Here is a 23,170-nt window from a genome sequence, read left to right as displayed (position 1 = left end):
CTGAGGCGTCTGGGAAGAGGCCGGGCCCAGGGCCCCCCACCCACTGTGGGGCCCACCACGGACCTCTGCCTGTGCGACTACTTCGTGGGCCCCAAAAGCTGAGCTTTGCCCTACCCCTGCTGATGCAGACGGTGCTACAGAGCTTGCAGCCAGCACCCCTGCCAAGCTCCCGCGCAGCGCCTGACGGGAAGCACACACAGAGACACAAGTGCCAGACAGGGGTAATGCTTTATATTAGTTTTTCTGTAACAAGAAAAATCAGCTTTGACATTTTAAATCTTTTTCTTATAAAATTATAAAAACCCAGAACTCCCCACAAGCCCAGAGAATCACAGAATTAACCTGGTGGCACAGCTGAGCCGGCCTTCTCGCCCAGCCTGGCCCACACCTCAACGCACTCCTGCCCCAGGAGACTTTCCCAGCAAGCCTCAGTGGGGCTTGCCCCACTGCCAGCTGGTGACAGGACAGGAGGGGCCCGCACAGTGACTGCCCCAGCAACTGAAAGGCAGGACAGACAGACGGTGCCAGGGCCCCCGTCACGAGGGGAGAAGTACAAAAGCCAGCTTTTGTGAGTTCCAGAGGTGGTAGAGAGAGAGAGCGCTATTTCTTCTCCAGGGGACAGATGGGCAAATGATGAGCTGTTGCACCCAGTTCTGACTGGGACACCCTGCTGGTGGCACAGGCCACAGAGGGCTGTTTGCACACAACTGAGGGGTGTGTGTGTGTGTGCACATGCACATGTGTGTCCATGTACCAGCAGGGAGCAGGCACGTGTGCACGCCACCGCAGGGTCAGATCCCAAGTCTGCACGACTCCCAGGGAGTGATGGCGGAGATGGGGAGCGAGGGGGGGCAGAGAGTGAGGCCATTGGGAGGTTGTGTCTGTGAGGCGGCAGAGTGGGGCGCACAGGCGCGTGCTGCGGAGGGAATCCGGTGGTCCAGCATCCTGCAGAACACAAAGGAGAGTCAGGGGGGCCGGGCAGCCCTGCCACCACCAGGCTGGGGGGGTGGATAAGAGCCGGGGGGCAGGCATGAGGGGGCTTCGGGAGGCTCAGGCCACTGTGGGTGGGAGGGTGGTCGCCGCTAGGAGCTCGTGTCCACATGGCCAGCGGCCTCTGGGTCCCGCTGGCCACTCCCTGGGCCTTTCCGGAGGCCCCACAAGATTGACCTGACTGTGGCCAACACCCTCCTGAGGGGGGCAGATTTGCTCCCATCCTTGGTCTCCACAGGCCCCCTTGTGAGGGTGACAGCATCCTCGCTGACCCACCATTTATGGAGGGCGTGGTCCCCAGCTCTGGCTAAGGATAATTCCTGGACAGAAGGATGCTCATCTTCCATTCTTGGGCCCCAGGACCAGAGGAAGGCAATTTGGGGGCACAGCCTCTGCCCCCAAGCTCAGGTAGCCACCCGGAGGCATGCTCTGTCATCAGCTGCACCCCTGTTCCCAACTCTCTCCCAACCCCTGACCCACCATGGCATCCTCAGCGCCCCTCAAGCTCCCCTCTGACCCAGGCCCTGCTTCAACTCAGCACCTGAGGAGCAGCACCCGTGACCTCAGCGTAGCTCGCCTGACCCCCTCTGACGCGCTTCTCCCCTGGCTCCCGGCCACCCCCGGCCACGCTGCCAACAGCCCTCCCCCGTGGGGTGCCCGCCACCCTCCTGTCCGCGCCTCCTTCCCTTCCCAGCCTGACACTGGCACAGCCATCCTCTTGCCAATTCACTCGACTTCCTCATTCCTTGCGTTCCCTCCCCCACACCTAGCCAGAACCCCCCTCACGGAGGAATCCAACTGTTCTCTCTCCACTCACCCACCCTCTGAGCACCTCCTGCCACACCCATAAAACAGCACGCTGGGGCCCTGGCTCCCGCGCCACCAGCCACTCCCCTGCGTGTGGCGGCAGCCACGGGCCGCCAGGCCTTCGCCGCCCAGGAAGGCCGCTGCCCAGACCTGTCCTGCTGCTCCCCTGCACTGCTCACACCGGCTCTCCGCTCTGCTGTCTTTCACGGATCCCTCCACACTGGCCCTTCCCCACCAGCATTCAAACCAGCCTATTTCTTAAAAAGGCTTCACCGGAAGGGGGCTCCGCCTGCACTTGACCCCCGCCCCTGTGACCACTCTCTTCCTCTCTTCACTGTCCGCCTTCCTACTGGAGCTGGCCACACTCCCTAGATCGCCCCTTTCACAGCCACTTTACCCACCACCACCAACTCACCGGAGACTCTCCGGCAGTCATGGTGACCTCTGTGTGGCCTCAGCGTGCTCGGTGCAGGGACAAGGCTGACGCCCCCACCCCCAGAGGAGCCTGCAGGACGCCTAACATGCATGCACGTCTGTGAGCTTCACTGTGTGTGCAAGTGCACGCATGTTCTGCACGTGTCGATGTCAGAGTCTGTGCGTGCGTGTTTCTGCAAACATGTGCTCTGTGTGTGTCCACGCATGTTCACGAGCGCCAGTACATGCACTTACGTGGCAGGTAAGTGCAACCATCCCTGTCCTCACCTCCTGTCTCCTGTCTCACCTCCTTCCCTGGCTGCTGTTCTCACACTGGCCATGTCCTCCCATTCACTCCCCTGGGGTGAGATGCCCCAAGGCTGACTGCACCCGATGCCCACCTCTAGCCCAGACCTCTCTCCTGACCCCAAACCCAAATATCCAACCCACTCCCTGGCAGCTCCCGCAGGGCCTGCCAGGCCTCTCGAGTTCCCCGTTCCCTTCTGCATTCCTGTCCCTCCCGATGCTATCCTCTATCCAGCAAGCCAACTCAGAGTAGGGACCTTATTTTCCCCCTTAGCCCATGCCCAGCCTTTCACTCTGGCCCCTTAAATCTGCACCCAGTCCAACCCCACCTGCTGGCCTGCACTCCCGCTGCCCCACCCCCTTCTCTGTGGCTCAGATGACAGTCTGGGCCCCACATCTATTCCTTGCATCCACCTTCTGGGCCCCTGGATGTGTTCACAGAGCTCATCACCCAGGCTAGAGTCCCCTAGCACAGCGGCCTCCTGCAGGCTGCTGCTCCATCCCTGCCTCTCACTCCGCTCTGATAAGTTTGCAGAATGAGTGAAGAAGTCTGAGTAAAAACTGAGCAGAAAGACCCTAGACAGGGATCAGGGACAGGGAGCTGGTGCGGAGAGGCAAGTGCACCCACACAGGCCACCTACCGATGTCCAGTTCACCTGGTCACTATCGCCTGTCCTCTTCCTCATCCTCATCTTCCTCATCCTCCTCATCTTCCTCCTCCAACTGTCCCCGGTCCTTGGAATCGGCACCAAATTCAAAGTTGCCTTCTATGTCCAAGACCTGTAGATGTTTCAGCCTCCGGAAGGCGCTTTCCACCACGGAGCCCACAGCCAGCTTGTTAAACCTGCGCAGGTACAGGCCACCCGCGTGGGTCAGTGCCAGGACCCACCCTCAGAGTTCCCACCTGGACCCACCCAGGGGAAGGGGAAGGGCCGGCCCTACAGGAGAAGGTGGCAATTTGAGCAGCCGGAGCATCACAGGGGTCCAAGTTGGCCGTCGTAGCTACAGCTTGGGGAGCAGGGGTTGACTGTGGACCACCCACTCATAAAGTGTGGTCTGCATTCACACACTACAGTGTGGGAGCGGCACACAGGGAGGCTCCCCTCTGCCTGTGTGCTGGCTCAGCCCCAGACCTGGCATTCCTGGGCCGCCTGCTGCAGTCCCCTCGGTACCGCTGGGGAGTATCACAGACTCTCACAACAGGCCAGGCTGATCCATGGCACCCTTGGCTGTGGAGAGATGGCTGTGGGTTTTGATCTCAGGCCCCCTCAGCTCTGCACCTCACTCTGCTGCAGGAGCTGAGCTACAGGTCACACTGCACCCCTAGATGGCCCAGACCCAAGGACCCTGGAAACACATCTTCTGCCTTTCTCCATTCTGTCTCCTTCTTCTCTCTGACTTGGGGGTGTGTCGGGGGAAAGGTGGATATTGAGAAGGACCCTCCTGGCCCTATATGGGAGCTCCTCTCTTTGGGGCACTGGGCCCCCCTAGTCATTCTAAGCCTGCAAAGCCCAGTGAAGACTGCAGCATCTGCTACCCTGGCTGTGCGAGATAGGCCCAGCCACACTAGCTGTGGACACGTGTGCACTCTGGGCCTCAGCTTCCCCGGTGGTGAACGAGGAAGAGCCTCTTTCCCCTGGCGCAGTAACATCCATATGTCCACATGCATCACTTTGAGGTTCCTGAAGCTATTTCACAAATCTGTGACCTGCTGAGCCTGGCCAGGGCTGTTGCCACCAAGAGGGAGCAGAGATTCAGGGGAGTTCTGTGACATACTCAGGGTCATGTAGCCAGGGAGCAGTGAAGCCAGGCTTCGGACACTGGCCTCTGCTTGCAAGCTGGCCCTATGTGCCTCAGCATCCGGCCGCAGCTGGCAGACCCAGGGGCATGGGCAGGGGTTACCTGAGAAAGATGCCCTTGAGGTTGGGTGTGGAGTCGAAGGCATTGGCGGGCACAGTGCTAATCTTGTTGTTCTGCAGGTACAGGTACTCGAGCGACTCGGGGAGCCCATCGGGGATCTCGGTGAGCTGATTCCCGGCAATGTCCAGCAGCTACGGGGGTGTCAGAGCACTTCACAGCTTACAAAGCTCCCACCAACACCCCTCAGGTGGGGTTTACCATGACCCACATTTTCCAGATGGGGAGACAAAGACTCAGAAAGGTTAAGAGATCTGTCCAAGGTCACCTAGTCCCATAAAGGGCTGGACCTACATATGACTCCAAACTCTTATTTGGAGTCATATCCAGATAGCCCTCTCTGGCTCCCCACATGAATTCAGAGCCAAGATGCCTAAGTGTCACAGTCCTTCCTCAGCACACCTGCCACCCCCAGGAGACTGAAGATCCCAGAGAGGACTAGGGAACCTCCTGTCTTTGAATCTCACTAGCCTTGGATGAGGGCTTCAGGACAGTGAGCTGGCCTGCTCATTGCCAGACTCCTGCCATGGCAAGCTTGTTCTACAACCAGGAAAGCCTAGTCCTGGTGCCCTGCCTGCCCACCTGCTCCCGGACCCTTGTCCAGGAGGCATGTGGTGACCCAGCCTGGGGCCTGGCTGTCTTGTCAGTGTCGTCATGGGCTTCACACCCTGGCTCTCGAGGTCCATGAATGACCAGCACCATCAGGGCTCCCTATTCATTCCAAACATTCTCAGGGCCCCCAAGTGCTAGAGACATGGAATCTACTGAGACATTTTCTCCTTAGGAAACCAGGCTGGAAGAGGAGGTGGACACAAAATATGACATTGGCAACCAGTGGAATGAGCTTGATGAGGAAGCCCGGGGAAGGGGTCTGACCCAGCATGAGTCAGAAGTGGGGGGCAACCAGTAGAGATTGGGGCTCTGAGGCAGCAGGGACAACTGCTTATAGAAAGATCCAGCAATAAGAAGACTCCTCGCCAGCACCAGACACCCCATCCCTGACCAAACTTGCCTATGCACAGGGAGGCATCTAATCTGCCCATACTTGCTGGCTTCAGGTGACCCCTGAGTTGAATTCTAGGTATACATTCTAGGACAGTGACATTCCATTTGTCTAGTTCCTCACTGGGCCCTATGTTCTAGAACTATCCCTAGCATATGGTAGAAACTTGTGGAAAGAATGAGTGAGCAGGTGTCACCAGGAGAGATGCTCTCAGCAGATTGGCCAGCATGAGGACAGTCCAGTGCATCTGGAAAACTAAGAAGAGCAGACGGGCCTTGAAGGCCAAGGCAAGTATTCTGGTCAGCAGGCTTATTTTTCAGGATACCATCTAACTGCATATGGGGTACAGGAGTGGTCAGGTCCCAGGAAACTGGGCCAGAAATGGAGGTGGTCTGGTGGCAGTATGTGCAGCAGGATGGAAAGAAGTGGAAGACTGAGAGACACGACAGTAGAATTTGCAGGGTTTAGTAATGACTGGTGCTGGGGCGCAGACAATACTAAAAAGGGGGTGTCAAGGTATCCCCTGGGCATCTGGGTGGATGTCGCCCTTTTCAGCAACTTAGGAAATGCAGCAGCAAGAGCAGGCATGGAGCAGAGGTTTGGGCCCCAGGAAAGGGTTCCTGGGGAATATTCAGAGGGACATCCCCTGGGCTGGGGGAGGGGGGTGCAACCGGTGTCTGGCACTTGGCAGGGCCATCTGGATGGGGAGACACCTTCAAGGTGGTTCCTGCAGGTCGGCTGCCTTCCCCCAACTCCCAGCCTACTCCAGCTTCAAGGATCTGCAGACCTCCCCAGAAGGTGATTTCTGAGCAGGGCCCTGAGGACATCGGGGAGGTTGTGACCAACTGGGCAGCAGAGCTCCAGTAGACACTCACCTCGAAGCACCTGGCCCCACCTCCCAGGTTTCTCCAATGAAGCGATTTATCAGCTGCTCATTGAATCTGGAGGTTTCCTTGGTAGCCAGACACCCAATTCGTATGGCCAGATATCCTCAGGCCCCCTTTCCTGCAGCCACGACCTCCTCTTATGCCCACAACACTCCTCAAGTCCATGCCTATAGGTGGTGAGCTCAGCCTGGCCATTCCAAAAGAGCTCTCCCCTCTGCTCCTGCCCCTGGAGGTGAGCTAGGCTGACCGGGGCTACGGCCATATCCTCTGTGCAGTTCCCTTCCCTGAGAGCCAGCCTCTGCAGTGGGCACCTCCCTCATCACCCAACCCTCTTGTCCAGGCTTCAACCCTCTCACACAGGCGGGCTCAAGGTAGCAGCATCCCACACAGGCATGGCCCACCTCCCCTTTCTCCCCCTTACCTGCAGATGGGCAAGGTCTGTCCAGGTGCGGGCGCCCAGGGCCCGGCTTCGCAGCCGGTTGCTGGTGAAGTAGAGCTCACGCAGTTGGGCCATGCCAGCCAGCGCCCCCCGTGCCAAGGCGACCAGTTCGTTGCGCTTCACCTTCAGCACGTGCACATTGCGAGGCAGCCCGAGCGGCAGCGTTTGCAGCCGGTTGCCGGAGAGGTCCAGGGAGCGCAGCTGGCGCAGCTTGCGGAAGGCGTCGCGATGGACCTGCGGGCTGGTGATGCGGTTGTAGCTGAGGTTGAGCTCCTCCAGGAAGTAAGTGGTGGCGAAGTCGTCGCGGCCGATGCCCGTGATCTGGTTGTGCAGGATCATGAGGGTGCGTACGCGGCGCGGCAGGCCGCTGGGCACGCGCTCCAGAGCGTTGTTGTACAGGTGCACGGTGTGCAGCCGCTTGAGGCCGTGGAAGGCCAGCGGGTGGATGCCGTGCGCACGCAGCTGGTTGCTGTGCAGCAGCAGGTACTCGAGGCTGCGGATGGGGGTCAGCACGTCCGCGCCCACCGTCTGGATGGCGTTCTTCTCCAAGTGCAGCAGCACCAAGCTGCGCGGCAGCCCCGCGGGCACCCGTGACAGGTTGTTGCTGGACAAATCAAGGTACTCCAGGCTGGACAGCTTCCTGGGAGGGGTGAGGGTGGGAGTCATGGGGGGGCAGGAGGGCTGGGAGGAAGGAACCCACAAGGAAATTGTTCCTACATGTTCCCGAGGGAAATGGCAGGGAAGCTGCTTCTGTTTCTCCTCAGCTTCACCACTAGCTGACGGGGACCTCGGTCCTCTCCAAGCCTTAGTGGTTTGACTCCACAATAAATTGGTGTAAGAAGGGTCTCACATGGTTTCTGACAGAGGGATTTATTTGAAGGTCAACTGTTTAAGGCCTGTCCTAGCTGCCCTGGGTTCCAAAAACAAGTGAAAGTAAATTTGTCTTCAATAAAAATGTCTGAGTTTCTAATTTACACCAAGACGAAATTTGGCAGGCCGCACCTATACATGTCACTTTTTCTTGGGAACAGAAAAAGCAATTTATCAGCTGCTCAAGGCTAAAGTGCCCTCTCCAGGGAGACCAAGGGGCAGGTGCGACAGGTCCCAGCAGGTGGGCCCTGGGAGGAGCACTGGGGAGCTATGCTCACCCTGAGGACCCAGACGAGGCTCACCAGAAGGTCTCATTGTCCAGGCCCTCATCAGTCAGGTAGTTGTTCTGCAGGTACAGCTCACGCAGGTTGCTCAGCTCACTGAAGGCCCCTGGTGGGATCTTCTCCAGCTTATTGTTCTGGGGGTGGGACAATATAGGGAAGGGCATGTGAGGGGCAGGCAGGGCCAGGCCAGGGCAGAGCCTTGAGATGAGGTGTGGAGAGGGCCCTGGAGCTTTATGGTCGGGGTCCCAGGCCTGGAGCACACTCCAGGTGGTGCTAATGGCCAGGCGCCCGGGCTCCTGTCTACTTCTCCACAGTGGACGCTGTGCTCTCTGGCCTGTGCCCAAGGCCCCAAAGCCCCGCTACTGCGCCCACTGGGCGCTTCACTAGCGCCAGGTCCCTGTTCCGGTGGTACCCTTCCCTGCCCTCTCCCTCCCACCTTGAGGTGCAGCTTGTAGAGGGCGGGCGGCAGGTGCTTGGGCACGTGGCGTAGGAAGTTGCTGGACAGGATGAGAATCTCGACATTGCTGGAGCCATTGAACGTGTTGTCCGGCAGCCCGGCATCTGCCAGCTTGTTGTTGTGCAGGTACACAGACCTGGGGAACAGCACGCAGGTCCTCACCCACCTGGCAACTGTGGTCCCCTGCACCCGGGCCCAGCACTCAGCCGGAGAGCCTCCAGGCCTGGCTCAGGTTGGTTGGGCCTGGGGTCCAGGGCACCCGCCTCCCACCCAAATCCAAGATCCTCAGACACTCCACTATCAGTTCTTCTCACATAGCTAAGAGGACCAAGGGGCCTCCAGAGATTTCCCCCACAAGCTTAGGGCAAAAAAGAAGGTCCACATCCCTCGTCCAGGTTCCTCTGTAAACCACCTATCAACCCCACCAAGTTAGCTCTGAGTTCTGTGGTCTTCCTGAAGCCCCCTCAGTACCTGGCTCAGAGGATAGAACGCCTCAGTCATTCAGCAAATACAGTGAATGCCCCAGTGTGCCAGGCCTGTTCTAGACTCTGACTGCCTGCAGTGCACACAAACAAGACCGTGGCTTCATGAAGCTGCCATAGTAGGAAAAGACAATGAACTAGGGAGACACATGGAAGCTCGTTCACGCTTTGTGGTGTCTCCTGGCCTTAGCCTTCTCTTCTGTGGGATGGGGCCACACACGGTAACCCTGGCTCCTCAGGGGATAAGGAGAACAAAGTGGCATATTTAGGGGCAGAAGTGGCCCCAGGGGGTTACCAGCCCCACTTCATTGCTGGGGAGAGGTTTGGCCACAGCCCCCCAGCACCATCCACCCTACTCCTTCCTGTGCTGAGAGGTTTCCCTCCTCCCAAAGCAGCATCAGCAAGGACTGACTCTGCCTATGGGAGATGCTTCCTTTCCCTGGAACGCTGGAAAAGGAGGAAAAACCCCACCTGGCTCCCCACAATTCTGCGCACATCATCCCCTGCCTCACCTGCTGGGCTAATCCTTCCTCATCATTAGGTGTCAGCCCTCAGGACCCTGTGCGCCTGCAGCCCCCGGGCACCCCCGCCACTCCCCTGAGTATGGGAACCTGGCCCTGCTGCACAGCACACCCTATTCCAGGGCCCCCCCTGGGTGCTCTGAGAGCCTTACTCAGTGGGCAGCTCTGCCCGAGCTGCCCTTCTCCCCCAGCCTGAGCCCAGGGCCTGCCTCTCACCTCAAGTTTGGCTTCTGGCCAAAGGTGAGCCCGTAGATCTTGGTAAGATAGTTGGCAGCGAAGTCCACACTGATTAGGGTGTTCGGCAGGAACCGAGGTGCCAAGGTCAGCTGCAAAGGGGAGTTGGGGCAGAAGGACCAATGGAGGTGCAGAGGTTGGCTCTGGGTCCCCTGCCTGCTGCTCACCTGCAGTCTGGCTCCTCTCTGCAACGGTAGCCCTCTTTCTAAAATGGAAACCCAGCCCGTGACAGCACAGAAAACAGACGCTCCGTGGATCCCCGTAGACCTGCACTTGACATTGACGGTCCTTTGGGCCAGTCCCCAACCCTGCCTGCGCCCCTGGCCTCCCCCTCATTGCTTCCCCACCCTGCCCCTCTGTTCAGCCATGAGCACCCACACTTCCCAGAAACAGCTCCCTGCATTCACTCTTCATTCACTGAACAGTCATCACCGAGACTACAACATTCTGGGCATGGTTCCAGGTACTGGATGTGTCCTGGGGAATAAGGCGGGAAGTCCCTGCTCCACCCCCAAACCAAAAGCTTCTATCTTAGTGCAGAAGGCAATAAACAAGGAATAAAAGTGTTCAGCAGTGATCACTGCTACCTGGAAATTAAAACTGGCTGAAGACAGAGAACACATGGGCTTGGTGCTCAGGGCAAGCCCCCAATAGGTGACACCCAGCCCGTGTGCTTGACGTTGAGGGTCCTCTGGGCCTGTCCCCAACACTGCCTGTGCTCCTGGTCTCCTCATTGCTTCCCCACCCTGCCCCTCTGTTGAGCCACCATGAGCACCCAACTTCCTAGACACAGCTTGGGCGCTGGGCGGAGTGAGAAGGAGCCCATGGGGAGATGAGTAAAGAGGTGGGAAGGCAGGACCACTCCGGCCTGTGGCCACCAGAAGAAGGCAGGAGGCAAAACCTCTGGAGAGTCATGGGCAGGGAGAGGCGGCTTAAGGATAGATGCAGGGTCTGGTTTAAAGGGCAGGGGCATACAGTTTCTGGATGTGGTCCAGGGCTGGGGGGCTAGGGGCAGTGGTGAGCCTGAAATCTGTGAGCGGAGACGTCCTGGATTTGTGGCTCAGACCAGCGCTGCTGTAGGTGGTTGGGGGAAGGTAGCTGAGGATTGGGGTGCAGGGGCTGCGGGTGGAGAGGGTAATTCTAATTCCATTAGATGGCTAAGAAACACATCAGCAGGCAGGTCGCTGAGTCTCAGTGTGAGGAGGGGGGAGGCTAGAAGCCGCCACTAGAGGTGGCCGTGAGGCAAATGCAAAATAAAAGTCCTGGGAGGGGACGTGCCACCTCGAGTGAACTCAGACGGAAAGGCCTGTGACAGAGACCTGGAATGTGCAACTATGTGGCAGGTAAATGTCCTTGAGCCTTTTCTCAAGCTGCCCCTTCTCCTGCAATTCCTTCCTCCCCCATTCCCAGCCTCTGTCTGAAATCCTGTTACCCTTCACTGCCCTGCTCAGCGGCCCTCACCTCCAGGAAGCCCTCCAAATATACTCTCCCGCTACCTGTGATCTCTCACACCAACACTCCTGTAAGGCCTCTGTTTCCATTATCTGACTACTCTGATGCCCTGGGTTAAGGAATGGGGTCTGGGTCAGTCCTCCCAGGGCTATCTCCAAGCAGTGATGGGGACCCAGTAGCCAACCCAAAGAGGCCCTGGCTCAGCCCCAGAGACCAGGGGGTCAAGGGAGCACATCTCACCCTGCTACGGGGCCCTCACCTTATTATTGGCCAGGTACAGGTAATTGAGGTTGGTCAGATGCTCAAACGCTTCCTCTGGGAGCCCTTCAAAGGACAGGCATCAGTCAGAGCCCTGGATGAAGGAGACGCTACAGGGGAGCACGCCAGCGCAACCCAGCCCCCCCTCCCAAGCCTACCCCACTTCCGGGACAGGGGAGAGCATTCCCCTGGGCAGGCTCAGAGCTAATCCCTCCGCAGCCAGTCCCAACCAGCCTGCCCAGCCCACTGTCTTTCCCCTTGCTCATAGAGACACAAGCTCAGATGGGGAGAATCCACGCAGGGATAACAGACCCTTCAGTTGCTCAGCCCAGCCCAGGCTGGAGCAGATCCCCGATGGTCAGGCCATGGATGCAAGACCCGCCTGGCCCCTCCCTGCCGGCAAGGGGTGCTCTCCCTGGTCCAGAGCAGGGCAGGGCTGTGGTCCCTGAGCCTCCCCACTGTCTGGCCCACCCCTGCCCCATCTGGCAGGCACAATCAGGACTCAGCTGCCTCTGGGAGCCGGGCCAGGCTGGCCCTACTCCAGTCCTGACGCTGGCCTCTGACACTCAGTTCCAGGCTCCCAGACCCTCAAATGCTGGGGCTCACCCAAGTATCTACAGAGAGGGAACAGTTATATAAACTGCACCACGTTCCCCGTGGGATAGGCCCCTGCCACGGCGGGGTAAGCGACGGCCAGGCCGCTTTTAGCAACATGTGAAATGAAACTGCGAAGAGGAATAGGCAGTGATGACAGTATCTCAGCTCCACTATGAGCCAACTATGGGTGAAACAACAAAAGAAAAGAGACCTCACTGAACTGGGGTGAAGGCTGTACAACCGCATACACCCAAAACCCATCAGACTACTTTGAGACTGCATAAATCGTAAGGTCTACAGCCGTAACTTTTAAAAATGGAAAGAAATGTCCCAGATGCCAATAACGATCAACCCAAGTGGCAGAATAATGGATGAGTTTTTTTTTTCTTTTCTATTTTATTTTGTACATTTCTAAATTTTCTGTTGTCACCCAATTAGTATCGTCACCAGGGCAAAAATAACCATTTAAAACTTGAGGACTTCACAACTCTCTGATTCTAAGGTCTTCTGTGTGGACAAATCTATGACAAAGGTCTCAGAAGCCTCTCCCCTTCTGACTCCCAGGTCTCACAAGCACCCAGGGGTGCCTTTTAGGAAACCCTAGGGAGGCCCGTGCCTGGTGGCCCCACTGCCTGCCCAGGCTAGGCCTGCTCTTTCCCACACCCAGGGCCTGTAGGGCAGGGCTCTCCCTACAGGCATCCCCTGGCATCCCTGCGCGGGCTCTGGCTGAACTCACCTCGGGAAGTCAGGCGGTTGTTCTGGAGGTTGAGGGTCTCCAGGCCATGCAGCCGGGAAAGCTCCTCAGGGTAGATTTTCTCCAGCTGGTTGTTCTGGGGAGTGAAGGATGGAGGCATGAGTAGGCACCTTGGGGGTTCCCAGGGTCCCTGCCCCACTGAAGGCGCAGCCCGTCCTCAACCCCTGGAGCCAGTTCCTCCCATGGGCACCTCCCTGGGGAATCCTCCCTCCTCCCCACACCCCCGGTAGCAGGCAGCCCTGGGTGCTGGTTCTGCACCAGGCCTGGAGGTGCGCGTCAGTAACCAGTACAGACGTGTGGGCCCCACCTGCTAGGAACCCACACCTGGGTGTCCACAGGCAGTTCAGACTCACAGTGCAGCTCCAGACCTGCTCCCCGAGTGCTCCCCCCAGGACGGCCATTCCAGTGCAAGCCTGAAGCTACCCTTGGCTTCCTTTCGGCCCCTCCCTTTCTTACCATGGGGCGTTTTAAAACCCGGGTCTGAAATCTTCCCCGCTGGGCTCAGGGGCTGGATTAGGCCACTCTGGGCCCCAGGCACCAGTCCTTCCTCTCCAGCCATTGACTCTACCAGACTAGGTCTCTGCCTCTACAGGCCATCAGCACAAGGGCAGGACGTGCCTGAATCCTTCCTCCACGCCCAGCATCCCACACAGTACCAGAGTGTAGAGGAGGTCCCCAGGAGACATTGTATGAATGAGTGGGTGACTGAACCAACCCTAAGTGCTGCCCTCACCTGCCCCTCTCCCCCACAGGCCACCCTGGCCTCAGTTTCCACCACTGCCAGCCCAGGTAACCCAACACTACGTGACCATGGACCAGTCACTTTCCTTCACTGGTCCCGATCTCTGGATATGGGGGCAATGCTGTTTGCTCTCACCCCCACCAGGGTGATCATGGATGCGCCAGCATGCCAGAGTACCCTGCCTAGAATGCATGGTTTATTTCTTGAGGTTCCAAAATATAGCCCAAGCTTCAGCTGGGGAGAGTGCTCTGTCCTCTGAGCCCCCAGGGCATGTGAGAGGGTCTCCTTTGCTCTTCCATGCCTGGTCCCTAATGGTGTCTGGGGACCCTGTCCATTCAAAGGGTTAGCCACCGGACAGGTCTGCCCATTTCCAGACAGGGCTGGCTATGTATAGGCCACGGCCTGGACTCCTTCAAGTGAGACAAGGCAGGTTATAATGCCATGGCACTCTGGGCCCAGGCCATCAGAGGGTGGCCCTCCCCAGCGGGCCCAGACTGCTGGTGTCTGAGCGGCCCTAACACCCTTGTCAGGGGTGTGCATCTCGCAAGCAGGGGGCAGCCCGTGACCGCTGGTGCAGCATTGGCCTCACCTGCAGGGACAGGTGGTTGGTGCGCTCAGGCAGGCCTCCGGGGAACTCACGAAGGTCGATGCCCCCACAGTCCACAACGCCCTCCTGGGAGCAGGCACAGTCTCGAGGACAGTCCATCGTGGCTGGGCCAGGTACCGGCTCCTCGGGACTCAGAACCAGCACCGGCTCCTCCTCCACAAATTCATTCTCTTCGGGGCTCAGGCTGGGGGAGGCACTTCGGTCCAACACCGGGGCCCTCACGGCCAGCGCCCGTCCCAGCTGCAGCTGTGGAGGCAACAGCAGCAGGAGCAGCAGCGCCCTGCTCTGGGCCATGGTGCCTGCAAGAGGGGTTGAGCAGGGCTGACCGGGCCTGTTAGGTACGGTAGGCACATGTCATCACGGAAGCCCTGGGACTCAGGCGTGGTGTCTGACGTCCTGGGACACACCCCATCTGCTGACCACCGCACTTCCCCATACCAGCCCCATAAGCTTCGCCCTCTGCAGGGGGCTGGGTGAGGTAAAGCTCTCTCCAGGCCTGCAAAACCTTCCACAATCCATGTCAGGCCTGGCCCGGTGGGTCCCTTGGAGCTGCAGGGATGGGGGAGGGTGGCTTCAGGTCATGAGGAAAATGGTGGGGTTCCATCTCTGCAAGTTATGGTCTAGCTGGATTCAGAGCTCGTCCTTGGAGTTCTCTGTATAGGGACCCAGAAGACAGCTTTGCAGGGTGACAGGTTGTGATAAGGCAGTAGCTGAGGTACCTGACTCTGGAGTTCTCTACATCCACTTCTTGGTGGCTCTAACCTCACTGAGCTTCACTTCCTCACTTTACAACACAGACACTCCACCTAAACTTACAGCAGCTGGCACCAAGCCGGGGATGATGGCTGCTGTCCCCAGTGACTGTAAATGCAAGTGCACAGCAGTCTTCAGACTCAGGGGACCTGCTCCTTGCTCCACGCCTTTCTCCCCACCATTAGATGGGGGACCACAACCCACAGAGCAGTTAAAAGGGTCTGTTTAGGGCCCTCCCTGGTGGCACAGCAGGTTAAAGCACAGCACTAAGAAGCTAAAGCCGCTTCCGCATGAGTTCGATCCCGCCTGCCCCGGAGGTGACCACATGGCGTGGCAGACCTCTCCTGACCCACCCACTGCTCCCCTCAGCAGTGTACTTTGTCGATCTGCCTGTTCTGCTCCCCACTCTGTCTCTGGTGAACCCTCTTACCCATTGTGTCTCTGGCCTGTACCCCAGTTCTGTATGCATAAATGAATAATCTTTTTTTTTTTTTTTAAGCTTCTCATTAGAGGCTGGGCTTGCAACGGGCAAATTAACCTGGAGTTTGATGATGATACTGCTTAAGAAGGAGGCTCTGATGGGGGACTACAGGGATGGCTTACAGGTGATATGGTGGTGGGGGAGAGACCAATTACTGTACAGAAATGAACGACCACGTAAGAAAATAAATGAATGAAAAAGAAAAAGGAGGCGCTAGCTCCAGACAGATGGGGCTGTGCGGTCAGCTCTGTCTCTTAGTTTCGTGAATTTAGGCACATTTTGTCACCATTTGAACCTCAGTTCTGCACCTGTCCACGGAGTGGTCATTTTCACAGGAGACTGAGAGTCAGTGACAATCATGTGCCGCATTCACTAAGTGCTCAATACATGTTAGCGTGCCCTACCATTAATCTCTGATCTGTGGGCATCACCCACATACCACCCCTCCCAGTGTCTGCTCCAGAAACCCCACTTCTGTCCCTCCCCTTGTCTAGATATCACATGTGCCTTTCAGTCCACTCCAGGCCCAGCTCTCCCAGGGCTGCTGACGAGAGCCTGCCGGGAACTCCGCTAGTCTGAGGCTGCCACATATGTCAGCTTCCACTATGCTCACTCATTGGCTCAGTCAGTTCCCTACTGTGAGGGCCCTGCTCCCCTTGGCATGGTGTGGCACAGGGGTACAGGTGAGCTGGCCAGACCCTCAGTGTGGAGGGGGTTGGTACCCAATACCAACAATCACCAGGCAATAGTTCCAGACTGGGTGAGCTCTATGAAATATCCCACCAAGTATGTGACTCCACAAGGCCCCTGGCAGAGGAAATCAGTCTTGCTTCCCTCTATAGATCTATAAGACCTGAGCGAATGTGGGCCCAGCCACTGGCCTGGCAGAGGACCAGCACACACACAGCTTCATGGCTCCAAGGACCAGCCTGTAGCTGCGAGTGATGCATGCTGAGCCTGGCCTGTGCCCACTACCTCACCCTGCTGCCCCTGTCCCCTGCCCAAATGGGCTACAAATCCTCCCAGTCTACCAGTCACTCCTAGGTCAGGTTATAACAACCCCCCGACACCCCCCACACCCTATAGCTCAACAGCCTCTAGCCAGCACTAGACCAAAGCCGCCTCCCTGCCGCCTGTCTGACCCACTGTAGACAAGGGCTCTGGGGGGAGAAGTATGAACCCAGGTTCCAGTCAAGACAGGAAGCCGGGGAGAAGGTCCCTGCCCACGTATGCCGTGCACTACTGGATGGGTTATTTTTCCTCCCTCACCTTCAGTTTTGTATCTGTAAAGATCTGTACACTATCTATACAAAGGTAGTCACTTACATTAACATTATGAACCATACTGAACATATTATCATCACCACTTTAGAGATAAGGGAGCTGAAGCCTGGTGGGGTTGGCCACAGTAACACAGCTGCTAAATGGCTAAGCGAGCTTCCCACTCAGGTCTTGGCCTCAGTGGTCCCAGGCCATGTGCAAGTGGGCACAGAGGATTGGACACACCTCAGGCATGACTCCTGCCCTTAAGCAGCTCAGTCAACACTGTCCAATGTGTTGGCCACCTGTGGCCACTGAGCCCTTGAAATGTGACTAATCCAAGCTGAGGTGTGCTGTAAGGGTAAAGGGTCGGACTGAGGACAAAAGGAAAGACTTAGGACAAAAAGAAATGAAAAATATCTCAGTACTATTAACAGTTCAGAAAATCTCACTTATGGTTATACTGGCTAGTGATCATCATTTTGGATACATTGCATAAATAAGTTTATTAAAATTAATTTCACTTTTTTGTAGCATGGCTTCTAAAAAATGTTGTAATTATGGCTTATTCACATTATATTGGCAGCACTGGTCTCCAGCACCTGTAGAGGCTGGATACTATAATCCTAGGGTCATAGGAGGTGTGAGAGAGGGAAGTCGAGTCTATGAGCCTAGAGAAGACGAACCTGGCCTGGCTCCCTGTAAGAAGCTGTGCCTTCCCCAGCCAGGAGAGCTGAGCAGAGGCAGCGGAGAAAACGTGGCATGAGCAGGGGGCTCAGTGTGTGCAGACCGGGCGCAAGAGGGCCCACGCTGGCACCTCCATACGCTCACCAGAGTGTCTGGGGGATTCTGAACTGGGGGTTATGCCAGTGGGAGGTGGCTACAAGCTCAGGCCAAGAAGGGCCTTGAAAGCCAGGTTAGGGAGAGCGACCCTTTAACCCACCGGCGATAAGGAGCCGCTGAAGAGCAGGAGAGGGGCAGAGGTAGGTCTGTGGATGGAGCGGAGGGGCACTCTTAGAGAACAAGCACTGGTGCCCTGGGAGAACAAGCTCTCTGGGCAGATCCGGAGGTACTTGACTAAAGGATGGAGAGGAGATGCTGGACTCAAGGGGGAGGAAGGAGAGGGCTTGCCCGGTGGTGGGCCTTCCTCGGGACAGTACGATCCTGGACAGCTTTCATTCAGCCGCCTGCTTTGCTGTGTGACCTAGGACACCTCACCAGCCCACCCCAGTCTGAACGTTCTCTGTTCTAAGAATGTTGAACAAGAGAAGGCCCCAGAGTCCTTTGTGTGCCCTGCCCTGCCGTGTTGGGGTGTGTGTGGAAGGAGAGAGAGCTGATCCCTGATCTGCGGAAGTTGCCCTGATGAGGAACAACCACACCCTGAGCTCAGCAAATGCTGGCGGAGGGTCCTCGGTTTGAGGCAGAGCATCCTCACATGGCAAACTTCGCTGCTGGAAAGACAGGGCCCCATGTCTGGCTGCTGTATGGTCCTGCCGGACTCCCTGTTCTCCCCTTGGCCTCCGTGTACTCCAGACAGTGGAGACGGCAACTCTTGAGGAGGAGTACATGAAAGGGCAGGCCTAGCCCGGGACCTACATGGGATTAGCCTTCAGAGGAAGCGCTGCATTCCACTGTCTCCCCACCTCCCTGCCTGGAGAACCAAACCTCAAGGCCCAGAGGGGAATTAAGGCAGGCTTTAGAAAGGGAGACCTAAATCAAGAGGTGTTTCTAGGCCAGGGCTCCACCTCCCTCCTGTGGGAGGGGGGGCGGGGGGGGTTTGTAAAAAATCAATTGATCAATTGTCCACTCTGCACGGCCCTGAACAGCTAGCTACATCTTGTGAAGTATAATAAACATTCTGAGACTACGTGTTCTTATTTTGCAGATGAGGAAATTCAACCACAAAGGGAGTCCCACTTTGTCCTACAATTCCCAGCAAATGTCTACTCAAAAGTCCCTGCTCCTGGGAGTCCAGCCCTCTGGGCTGGGGTAGGGAGCAGCTCCTTGATGCCCCCACCACACTCCTGGCCCACTGCATCCTTCTAAGCTCAAGGAGGCCTACCCTGACTCCGCAGGCATGCACAGGGTGCTCAGGAAATGTTTCTGTATGAAGGAATTTGTGAAAGCCAAGGTGAAAAAGACCTGCAATATTATCTGGTCTGACTCCCTCAGTTTACCTACTAGCATGTTAAAGGCAAGGCCAGATTAGAATGTGTCTTCTGACTCCTGGCCAGAGCCTTACGCAGTTCTTGAAGGCTGAGTAGAAGTTATTCAGGTGGATACAAGGGAGGAAAAGCATGAGTAATGTCCAGTGTGGGGGAAGGGAGAAGAGTGAGGGGTGTTTAAGGAAGGGACTGAAGGTCCAAGCCTCCAAGGGCATTAGTCACCATGCTAGGGTGTTGGGAATAGGGGGCCATCCAGGGTTCCAAGTAGAGTTTTCAACTACCAGGTCTAAAGATCATCCCACCCCCACCCAGCCCAAGATTCTGAAAGAAGAGACAAAGTTTGCTCCCACAGCGTTCATGAAAATGGTCAAATGAATCTGACATTTAATTTGCACTCTAGAAGGGACTGAGCTGAGGACCCTAAAAGTGGACATGACAATGCAGGGACTCTCTCAGCTCACAATCGTGGGAGCCAGGTGGGCCACAGCTTCACCTTCTGCCCCACAGAAGTCCAAGGGTTGAAGCTCAGGTTGCACGGGCCTGGATGTGTACCTTAGGCACCCCAAGAGCCAGCGAGCATTCCCGGCCGGCGCCCAACCCCGTGCCAACTTAAAGGCCCCTGGGTGGTCCCCGCTGTACTCACCGTTGTGCACGCTCTCGGCGGTAGCTGCGACCTCCCACTCCCAGCCCCAGCTGCAGCCAGGAGCTCGCGCCGCAGCCGCCGCCGCCACCACCACCTCGTCTTCCACCTGACCGCGCGCCGGGTATTTTAACCCCACCGTCTAGTGCCCCGCCCCAGACCAGGCTGGCGGTTCCAGAACCCACAATACGGTTTCTGCCGCAGTAGCGGGAAGGCGCCCAACTCACTTCCCTTGATCGGTGCCCCCACCCCACCCCTACCCCTTCTCTTGCAGCTGTCCCAGGCGGGAGGAAGCCGCGTAGACAGACCGACACCAGGCGGCCAGCTGAGCGCTTTGGCTCCGCGAGTGCGCGGCGCTGGACCGAGGAGCCGAGCCCAGAGCGGGTGCGGGCGGCCGACGCTCGGACTCCACCTGTCCGCGCGTCCCCGTCCCGGGGCATCTCTCTGCCCCTCTCTAGGCCTCAGTTTTTCTGTCTGTAAAAAGGTCAGGAGTGGGCTAGCTGAAGTGAGCTGACGTGGAAAGACACAGTGTTCTCTGCGCCCAGACATTGAAGTTCTGGGGTCCACGCCCCTCCCCAGTTCCACCTGCCCCCCAAAGCCCCCCCTCCCCACCCAACACACACATTCCCAGTCGCCCCGCCGGCATCCTTTCACTCCCCCTTCCAGTCCACCCTCAGATTCTTTCCAGATGTGGGCGGCGGGAGGGGCCCGGGGACTGGGACCAGCCTCTGGCCAGAGGGGAGAAAAGGCTCGCGCCGGGTCCGGACCGCGGAGGGGTCGTGTCGGTGAGCGAGCTCTCGGTGCGCCCCCTCAGTGCGGGGCTCCCCAAAGGGGGCGACAGGCGGTGCCCCCGCCCGGGTTAACCGCTGGGTCACAGGCGGCGGAGTCCGACTGTGCGGTTCAGGGCCCAGGGCCCTCCGCCTGCCCGGCCGCCCGCCCAGTACCTGCTGCGCTCCCGCGCCGCGCCGCGCCGCGCCCAGCCGGCGGAACGCGCTCTCCGAGGGTCTGCTGCGCTCAGCGGGCGCGGGCTCCTTCCATTCAAGTCGAGCCGTGCGCTCGGCGACGCAAGTTTCGTTGTGGGTTTTCTTCTCCCCGCCTCTCCCCCGCCCTGTGCATCTGCCGGACGCCGGCCTCCTCCGGACACAGGCGTGGGGTCCCCGCAGGCGCCGGGAGGGAGGGCCTGTCCCCTTCCCGCGTTGGCCTTGGCGCGGCCCCACTTCCCGGGGAGACAGAGCCGCCACACCGACCCCTTCTCCCTCCTGGTGGGGCCGCCTAACCTCACCCCACCCCCTTAGGAGACTGGAAAGGCGGGGTGTCTAGCCCATAAGCTTCTTGGTTCTCAGCCTTCTGCAGTGGAACTGGACCCCCGTTAGGCCTCAGCACCTGAAAGGAGAGTAGGGGACTTCTTCAAGTGCCTCCAGGCTCAATTTCTCCCTCATGGCAGTGGATTTTGCAACCACTCCAGGCACGAGTACCTTTCCGTTCACACTCCCACCCTAGGGTCCTGGGCCGTGGCTAACAGGGACTCCAGCCAAAACTTTGCTGGGCCCCTTCCCGGAAAAGTTTCCCGCCCTCCCTCTCCCTCCACCTCCCACGTTGGCCCTGGGCCTGCAGCCTGGTAAGCCTTGAAGGACAGAACATTGAACTGGGAGCAGGGTGCCGGGGGATCCCAGTCGTAGGAGACAAGGGGAGTGACTAGTGAACCCTCCCAGCATCATATTGCTCTCAGGAACGGAAAAGGTTTCCAAGTAAACGAGTATTAACCACTAGCAGCTGAAGCAACACTGTCTAGTGCCAGGGGCTTCAGTGGTGGAAGGAAGTGGGCCTGGGTTTAGGTGGTACTTGGCATCTCCACTACCTAGCAGGGCCCTTCCCTATACCTGCTCTGGCCTGTGAGCAAAGCACCCACCCTTAGCTCACCAGGCTGCCCTCCTACTGGAGAGGGAGCTGAAACAAACTTGGGAACCCTTACTCAGCCTAATTTGCCAGGATCCCATGTGTGAAGTCTTCAGACCCTTTCCCTGGCACCTGCTACATCCTGCTTGTAGCATTTCCATTATTTTCTTCAAACCCTACAAGAGGATGGCTGGTGTCCCTATTCACGAGTAAGGAGACATCCTTAGAAAGAAGTGACAAGGAGTAAAATGGACAGTTTTGTCCTTCTTTATTGTCCAAGTTCTTCCCATGACAGGCAGGAAACTTGAACATTTAAGTGAGAACCCTGGATTTGAACCCAGGACTGTTTGTTTTCATTACATCAGTAACTCAAGAACTTAATGAGAATGGGAAAGGGAAATATTTTGCCTTCTTTGGCCTCAGATTCCAGTTGTCTCTGAGCTCAAACTTGGAGAGTTGGTATGATTCACAAAATTGGCCAGTAGCCATAAAGAGAGAAGCATCTCATGTCTCTCAGCATTGAGCCTAGATGCAAGTAGAGCTACAGAACAAGATAATGCCGGCTTGACAATCTTTGAACTAAAGAAAATCTCCTAAGACGATGAGAACTAGTGCATACTGAGTGCCCACTAACTGCCAGGCACCATGTTAAATCCTAATCTTAAATCATTCCAATCCTGTGGGAAATATTCTCTGCTGGCTGGTGACTGTTGGGACCAACCACAGGGCATACCACCTCCTGCTCCTTCCCCCCACCTCAGAGAAATAGCTCTTCTGTGGAATGCCAGTGCCACACACGCTCTGTGACTGTCCAGGGCTATAGACACAAGCTGCAACCACTGAAGTGAAGTGTAATGTTGAGGAATCACTTTGAATGTCATTGGTGGCAAAATGGAATCATCATGTTCTAGAAGCAAATCCTCTAGCTCGCTAACTTTCAGAAGGGTTGTAAAGCAGAGCTGAGTTTGTAGTGCAGTTTCCTGACTCTATTTGGCTCCTGCATGCCGCCCTTCAATTTCAGCGCCTGTTTAATGTTACTATAATGCATGGTGTCAAGTACAAGCTACAAGCCTAGACCTAGGTTCAAGTCCCAGCTGGGTTCCAATGGAGTTACACTTCACAGAATGTCTGAATGACACAGAGCCAAGTATAGGACTCTACAGCATCAAGCAAGTGGTAAGTTTTTGACAAATGGCAACTGCTGTAATTCTAATACTATAAAATCATCACCAAGGTGGGACAAAACATCCAGGAAGACTTATTTAATAAAAAGCATGAGTAGCAAGAATTAAACTTCTGCACTGTACCAGGTGTTTCTAATTCAAAACAATAAGAAACAAGAAGGAAGGAGTAAACATATATAGTCAGAGAGAACTAGGAGTGAAGGACAAGAAGTCTACTGAAAGGTTTTGATGATGAAGGGAAAATAAGGAATAAGATAAAAGGAGATAAGTTGTTATAATTTATCAGAGAAGAAAGTAATTTTTTCTTGGATTTGAGGCTCAAGACCTTCCTAATTAACAACAAAAAAAATAATTTAAAAACTAGGGCAAAGGGCCCCCTCCTTGGTGGCACAACAGGTTAGGCACAGCACTATGAAGCTACCCAGAGCCACTGAGTCATGAGTTTGATCCCTGATCAGGGAGCTGACCCACATGGTATGGCAGACCTCTCCTGTCTCACCTGCTGCTCTCCTCGGCAGGATATTTCAGTCAATCTGCCTATTCTTCTCTCCACTCTCTCTGGTGAATCCTCTTGCCCCCACACCTCTGGCTTATACCATTTCTTATATACATAAATAAATAAATCTTTTTAAAAAAATAGAAAAAAACTAAAAAAGACCTTACTAAATAGTAGGGTCCCAAGTACTGAGCTATCAAGCAGCTTGATATTCTAGACACTTAGAAATCAGTTTATCTGGTGTTTTATTTATAGAGAATCCACCTGAAGTTTT

The 23,170-nt window shown here is 56.6% G+C and overlaps 1 protein-coding gene across 3 annotated transcripts; it reads right to left on the bottom strand.

Annotated features, from left to right (window-relative positions):
• Positions 1-215: 215 nt before the first annotated feature.
• On the bottom strand, positions 216-20,657 carry PODN (podocan). 3 transcript variants are annotated; one of them, XM_012722568.1, is made up of 11 exons: positions 20,265-20,657; positions 14,004-14,320; positions 12,655-12,748; positions 11,323-11,387; positions 9,594-9,703; positions 8,354-8,510; positions 7,936-8,051; positions 6,746-7,403; positions 4,420-4,568; positions 3,159-3,361; positions 216-945 (listed from the first exon to the last, which is right to left on the bottom strand). In XM_012722568.1, the coding sequence occupies exons 2-10, from the start codon at positions 14,313-14,315 to the stop codon at positions 3,181-3,183; spliced, it is 1,842 nt and encodes a 613-aa protein (XP_012578022.1). In that variant the 5' UTR covers positions 14,316-14,320; positions 20,265-20,657; the 3' UTR covers positions 216-945; positions 3,159-3,180. The 3 variants fall into 3 exon arrangements, with proteins under 3 accessions (XP_012578022.1, XP_012578024.1, XP_012578023.1); XM_012722570.1 differs by having other exon boundaries at positions 3,174-3,361; XM_012722569.1 differs by lacking the exon at positions 20,265-20,657 and adding an exon at positions 19,324-19,453.
• Positions 20,658-23,170: the final 2,513 nt, after the last annotated feature.

This window comes from Condylura cristata, unplaced genomic scaffold (genome assembly GCF_000260355.1).
Source record: "Condylura cristata isolate star-nosed mole 26May11 unplaced genomic scaffold, ConCri1.0 scaffold00008, whole genome shotgun sequence".
NCBI lineage: Eukaryota > Metazoa > Chordata > Mammalia > Eulipotyphla > Talpidae > Condylura > Condylura cristata.
The sequence above is the reverse complement of the archived record's forward strand: the minus strand, read 5'-3'. Positions and strand labels throughout refer to the sequence as shown.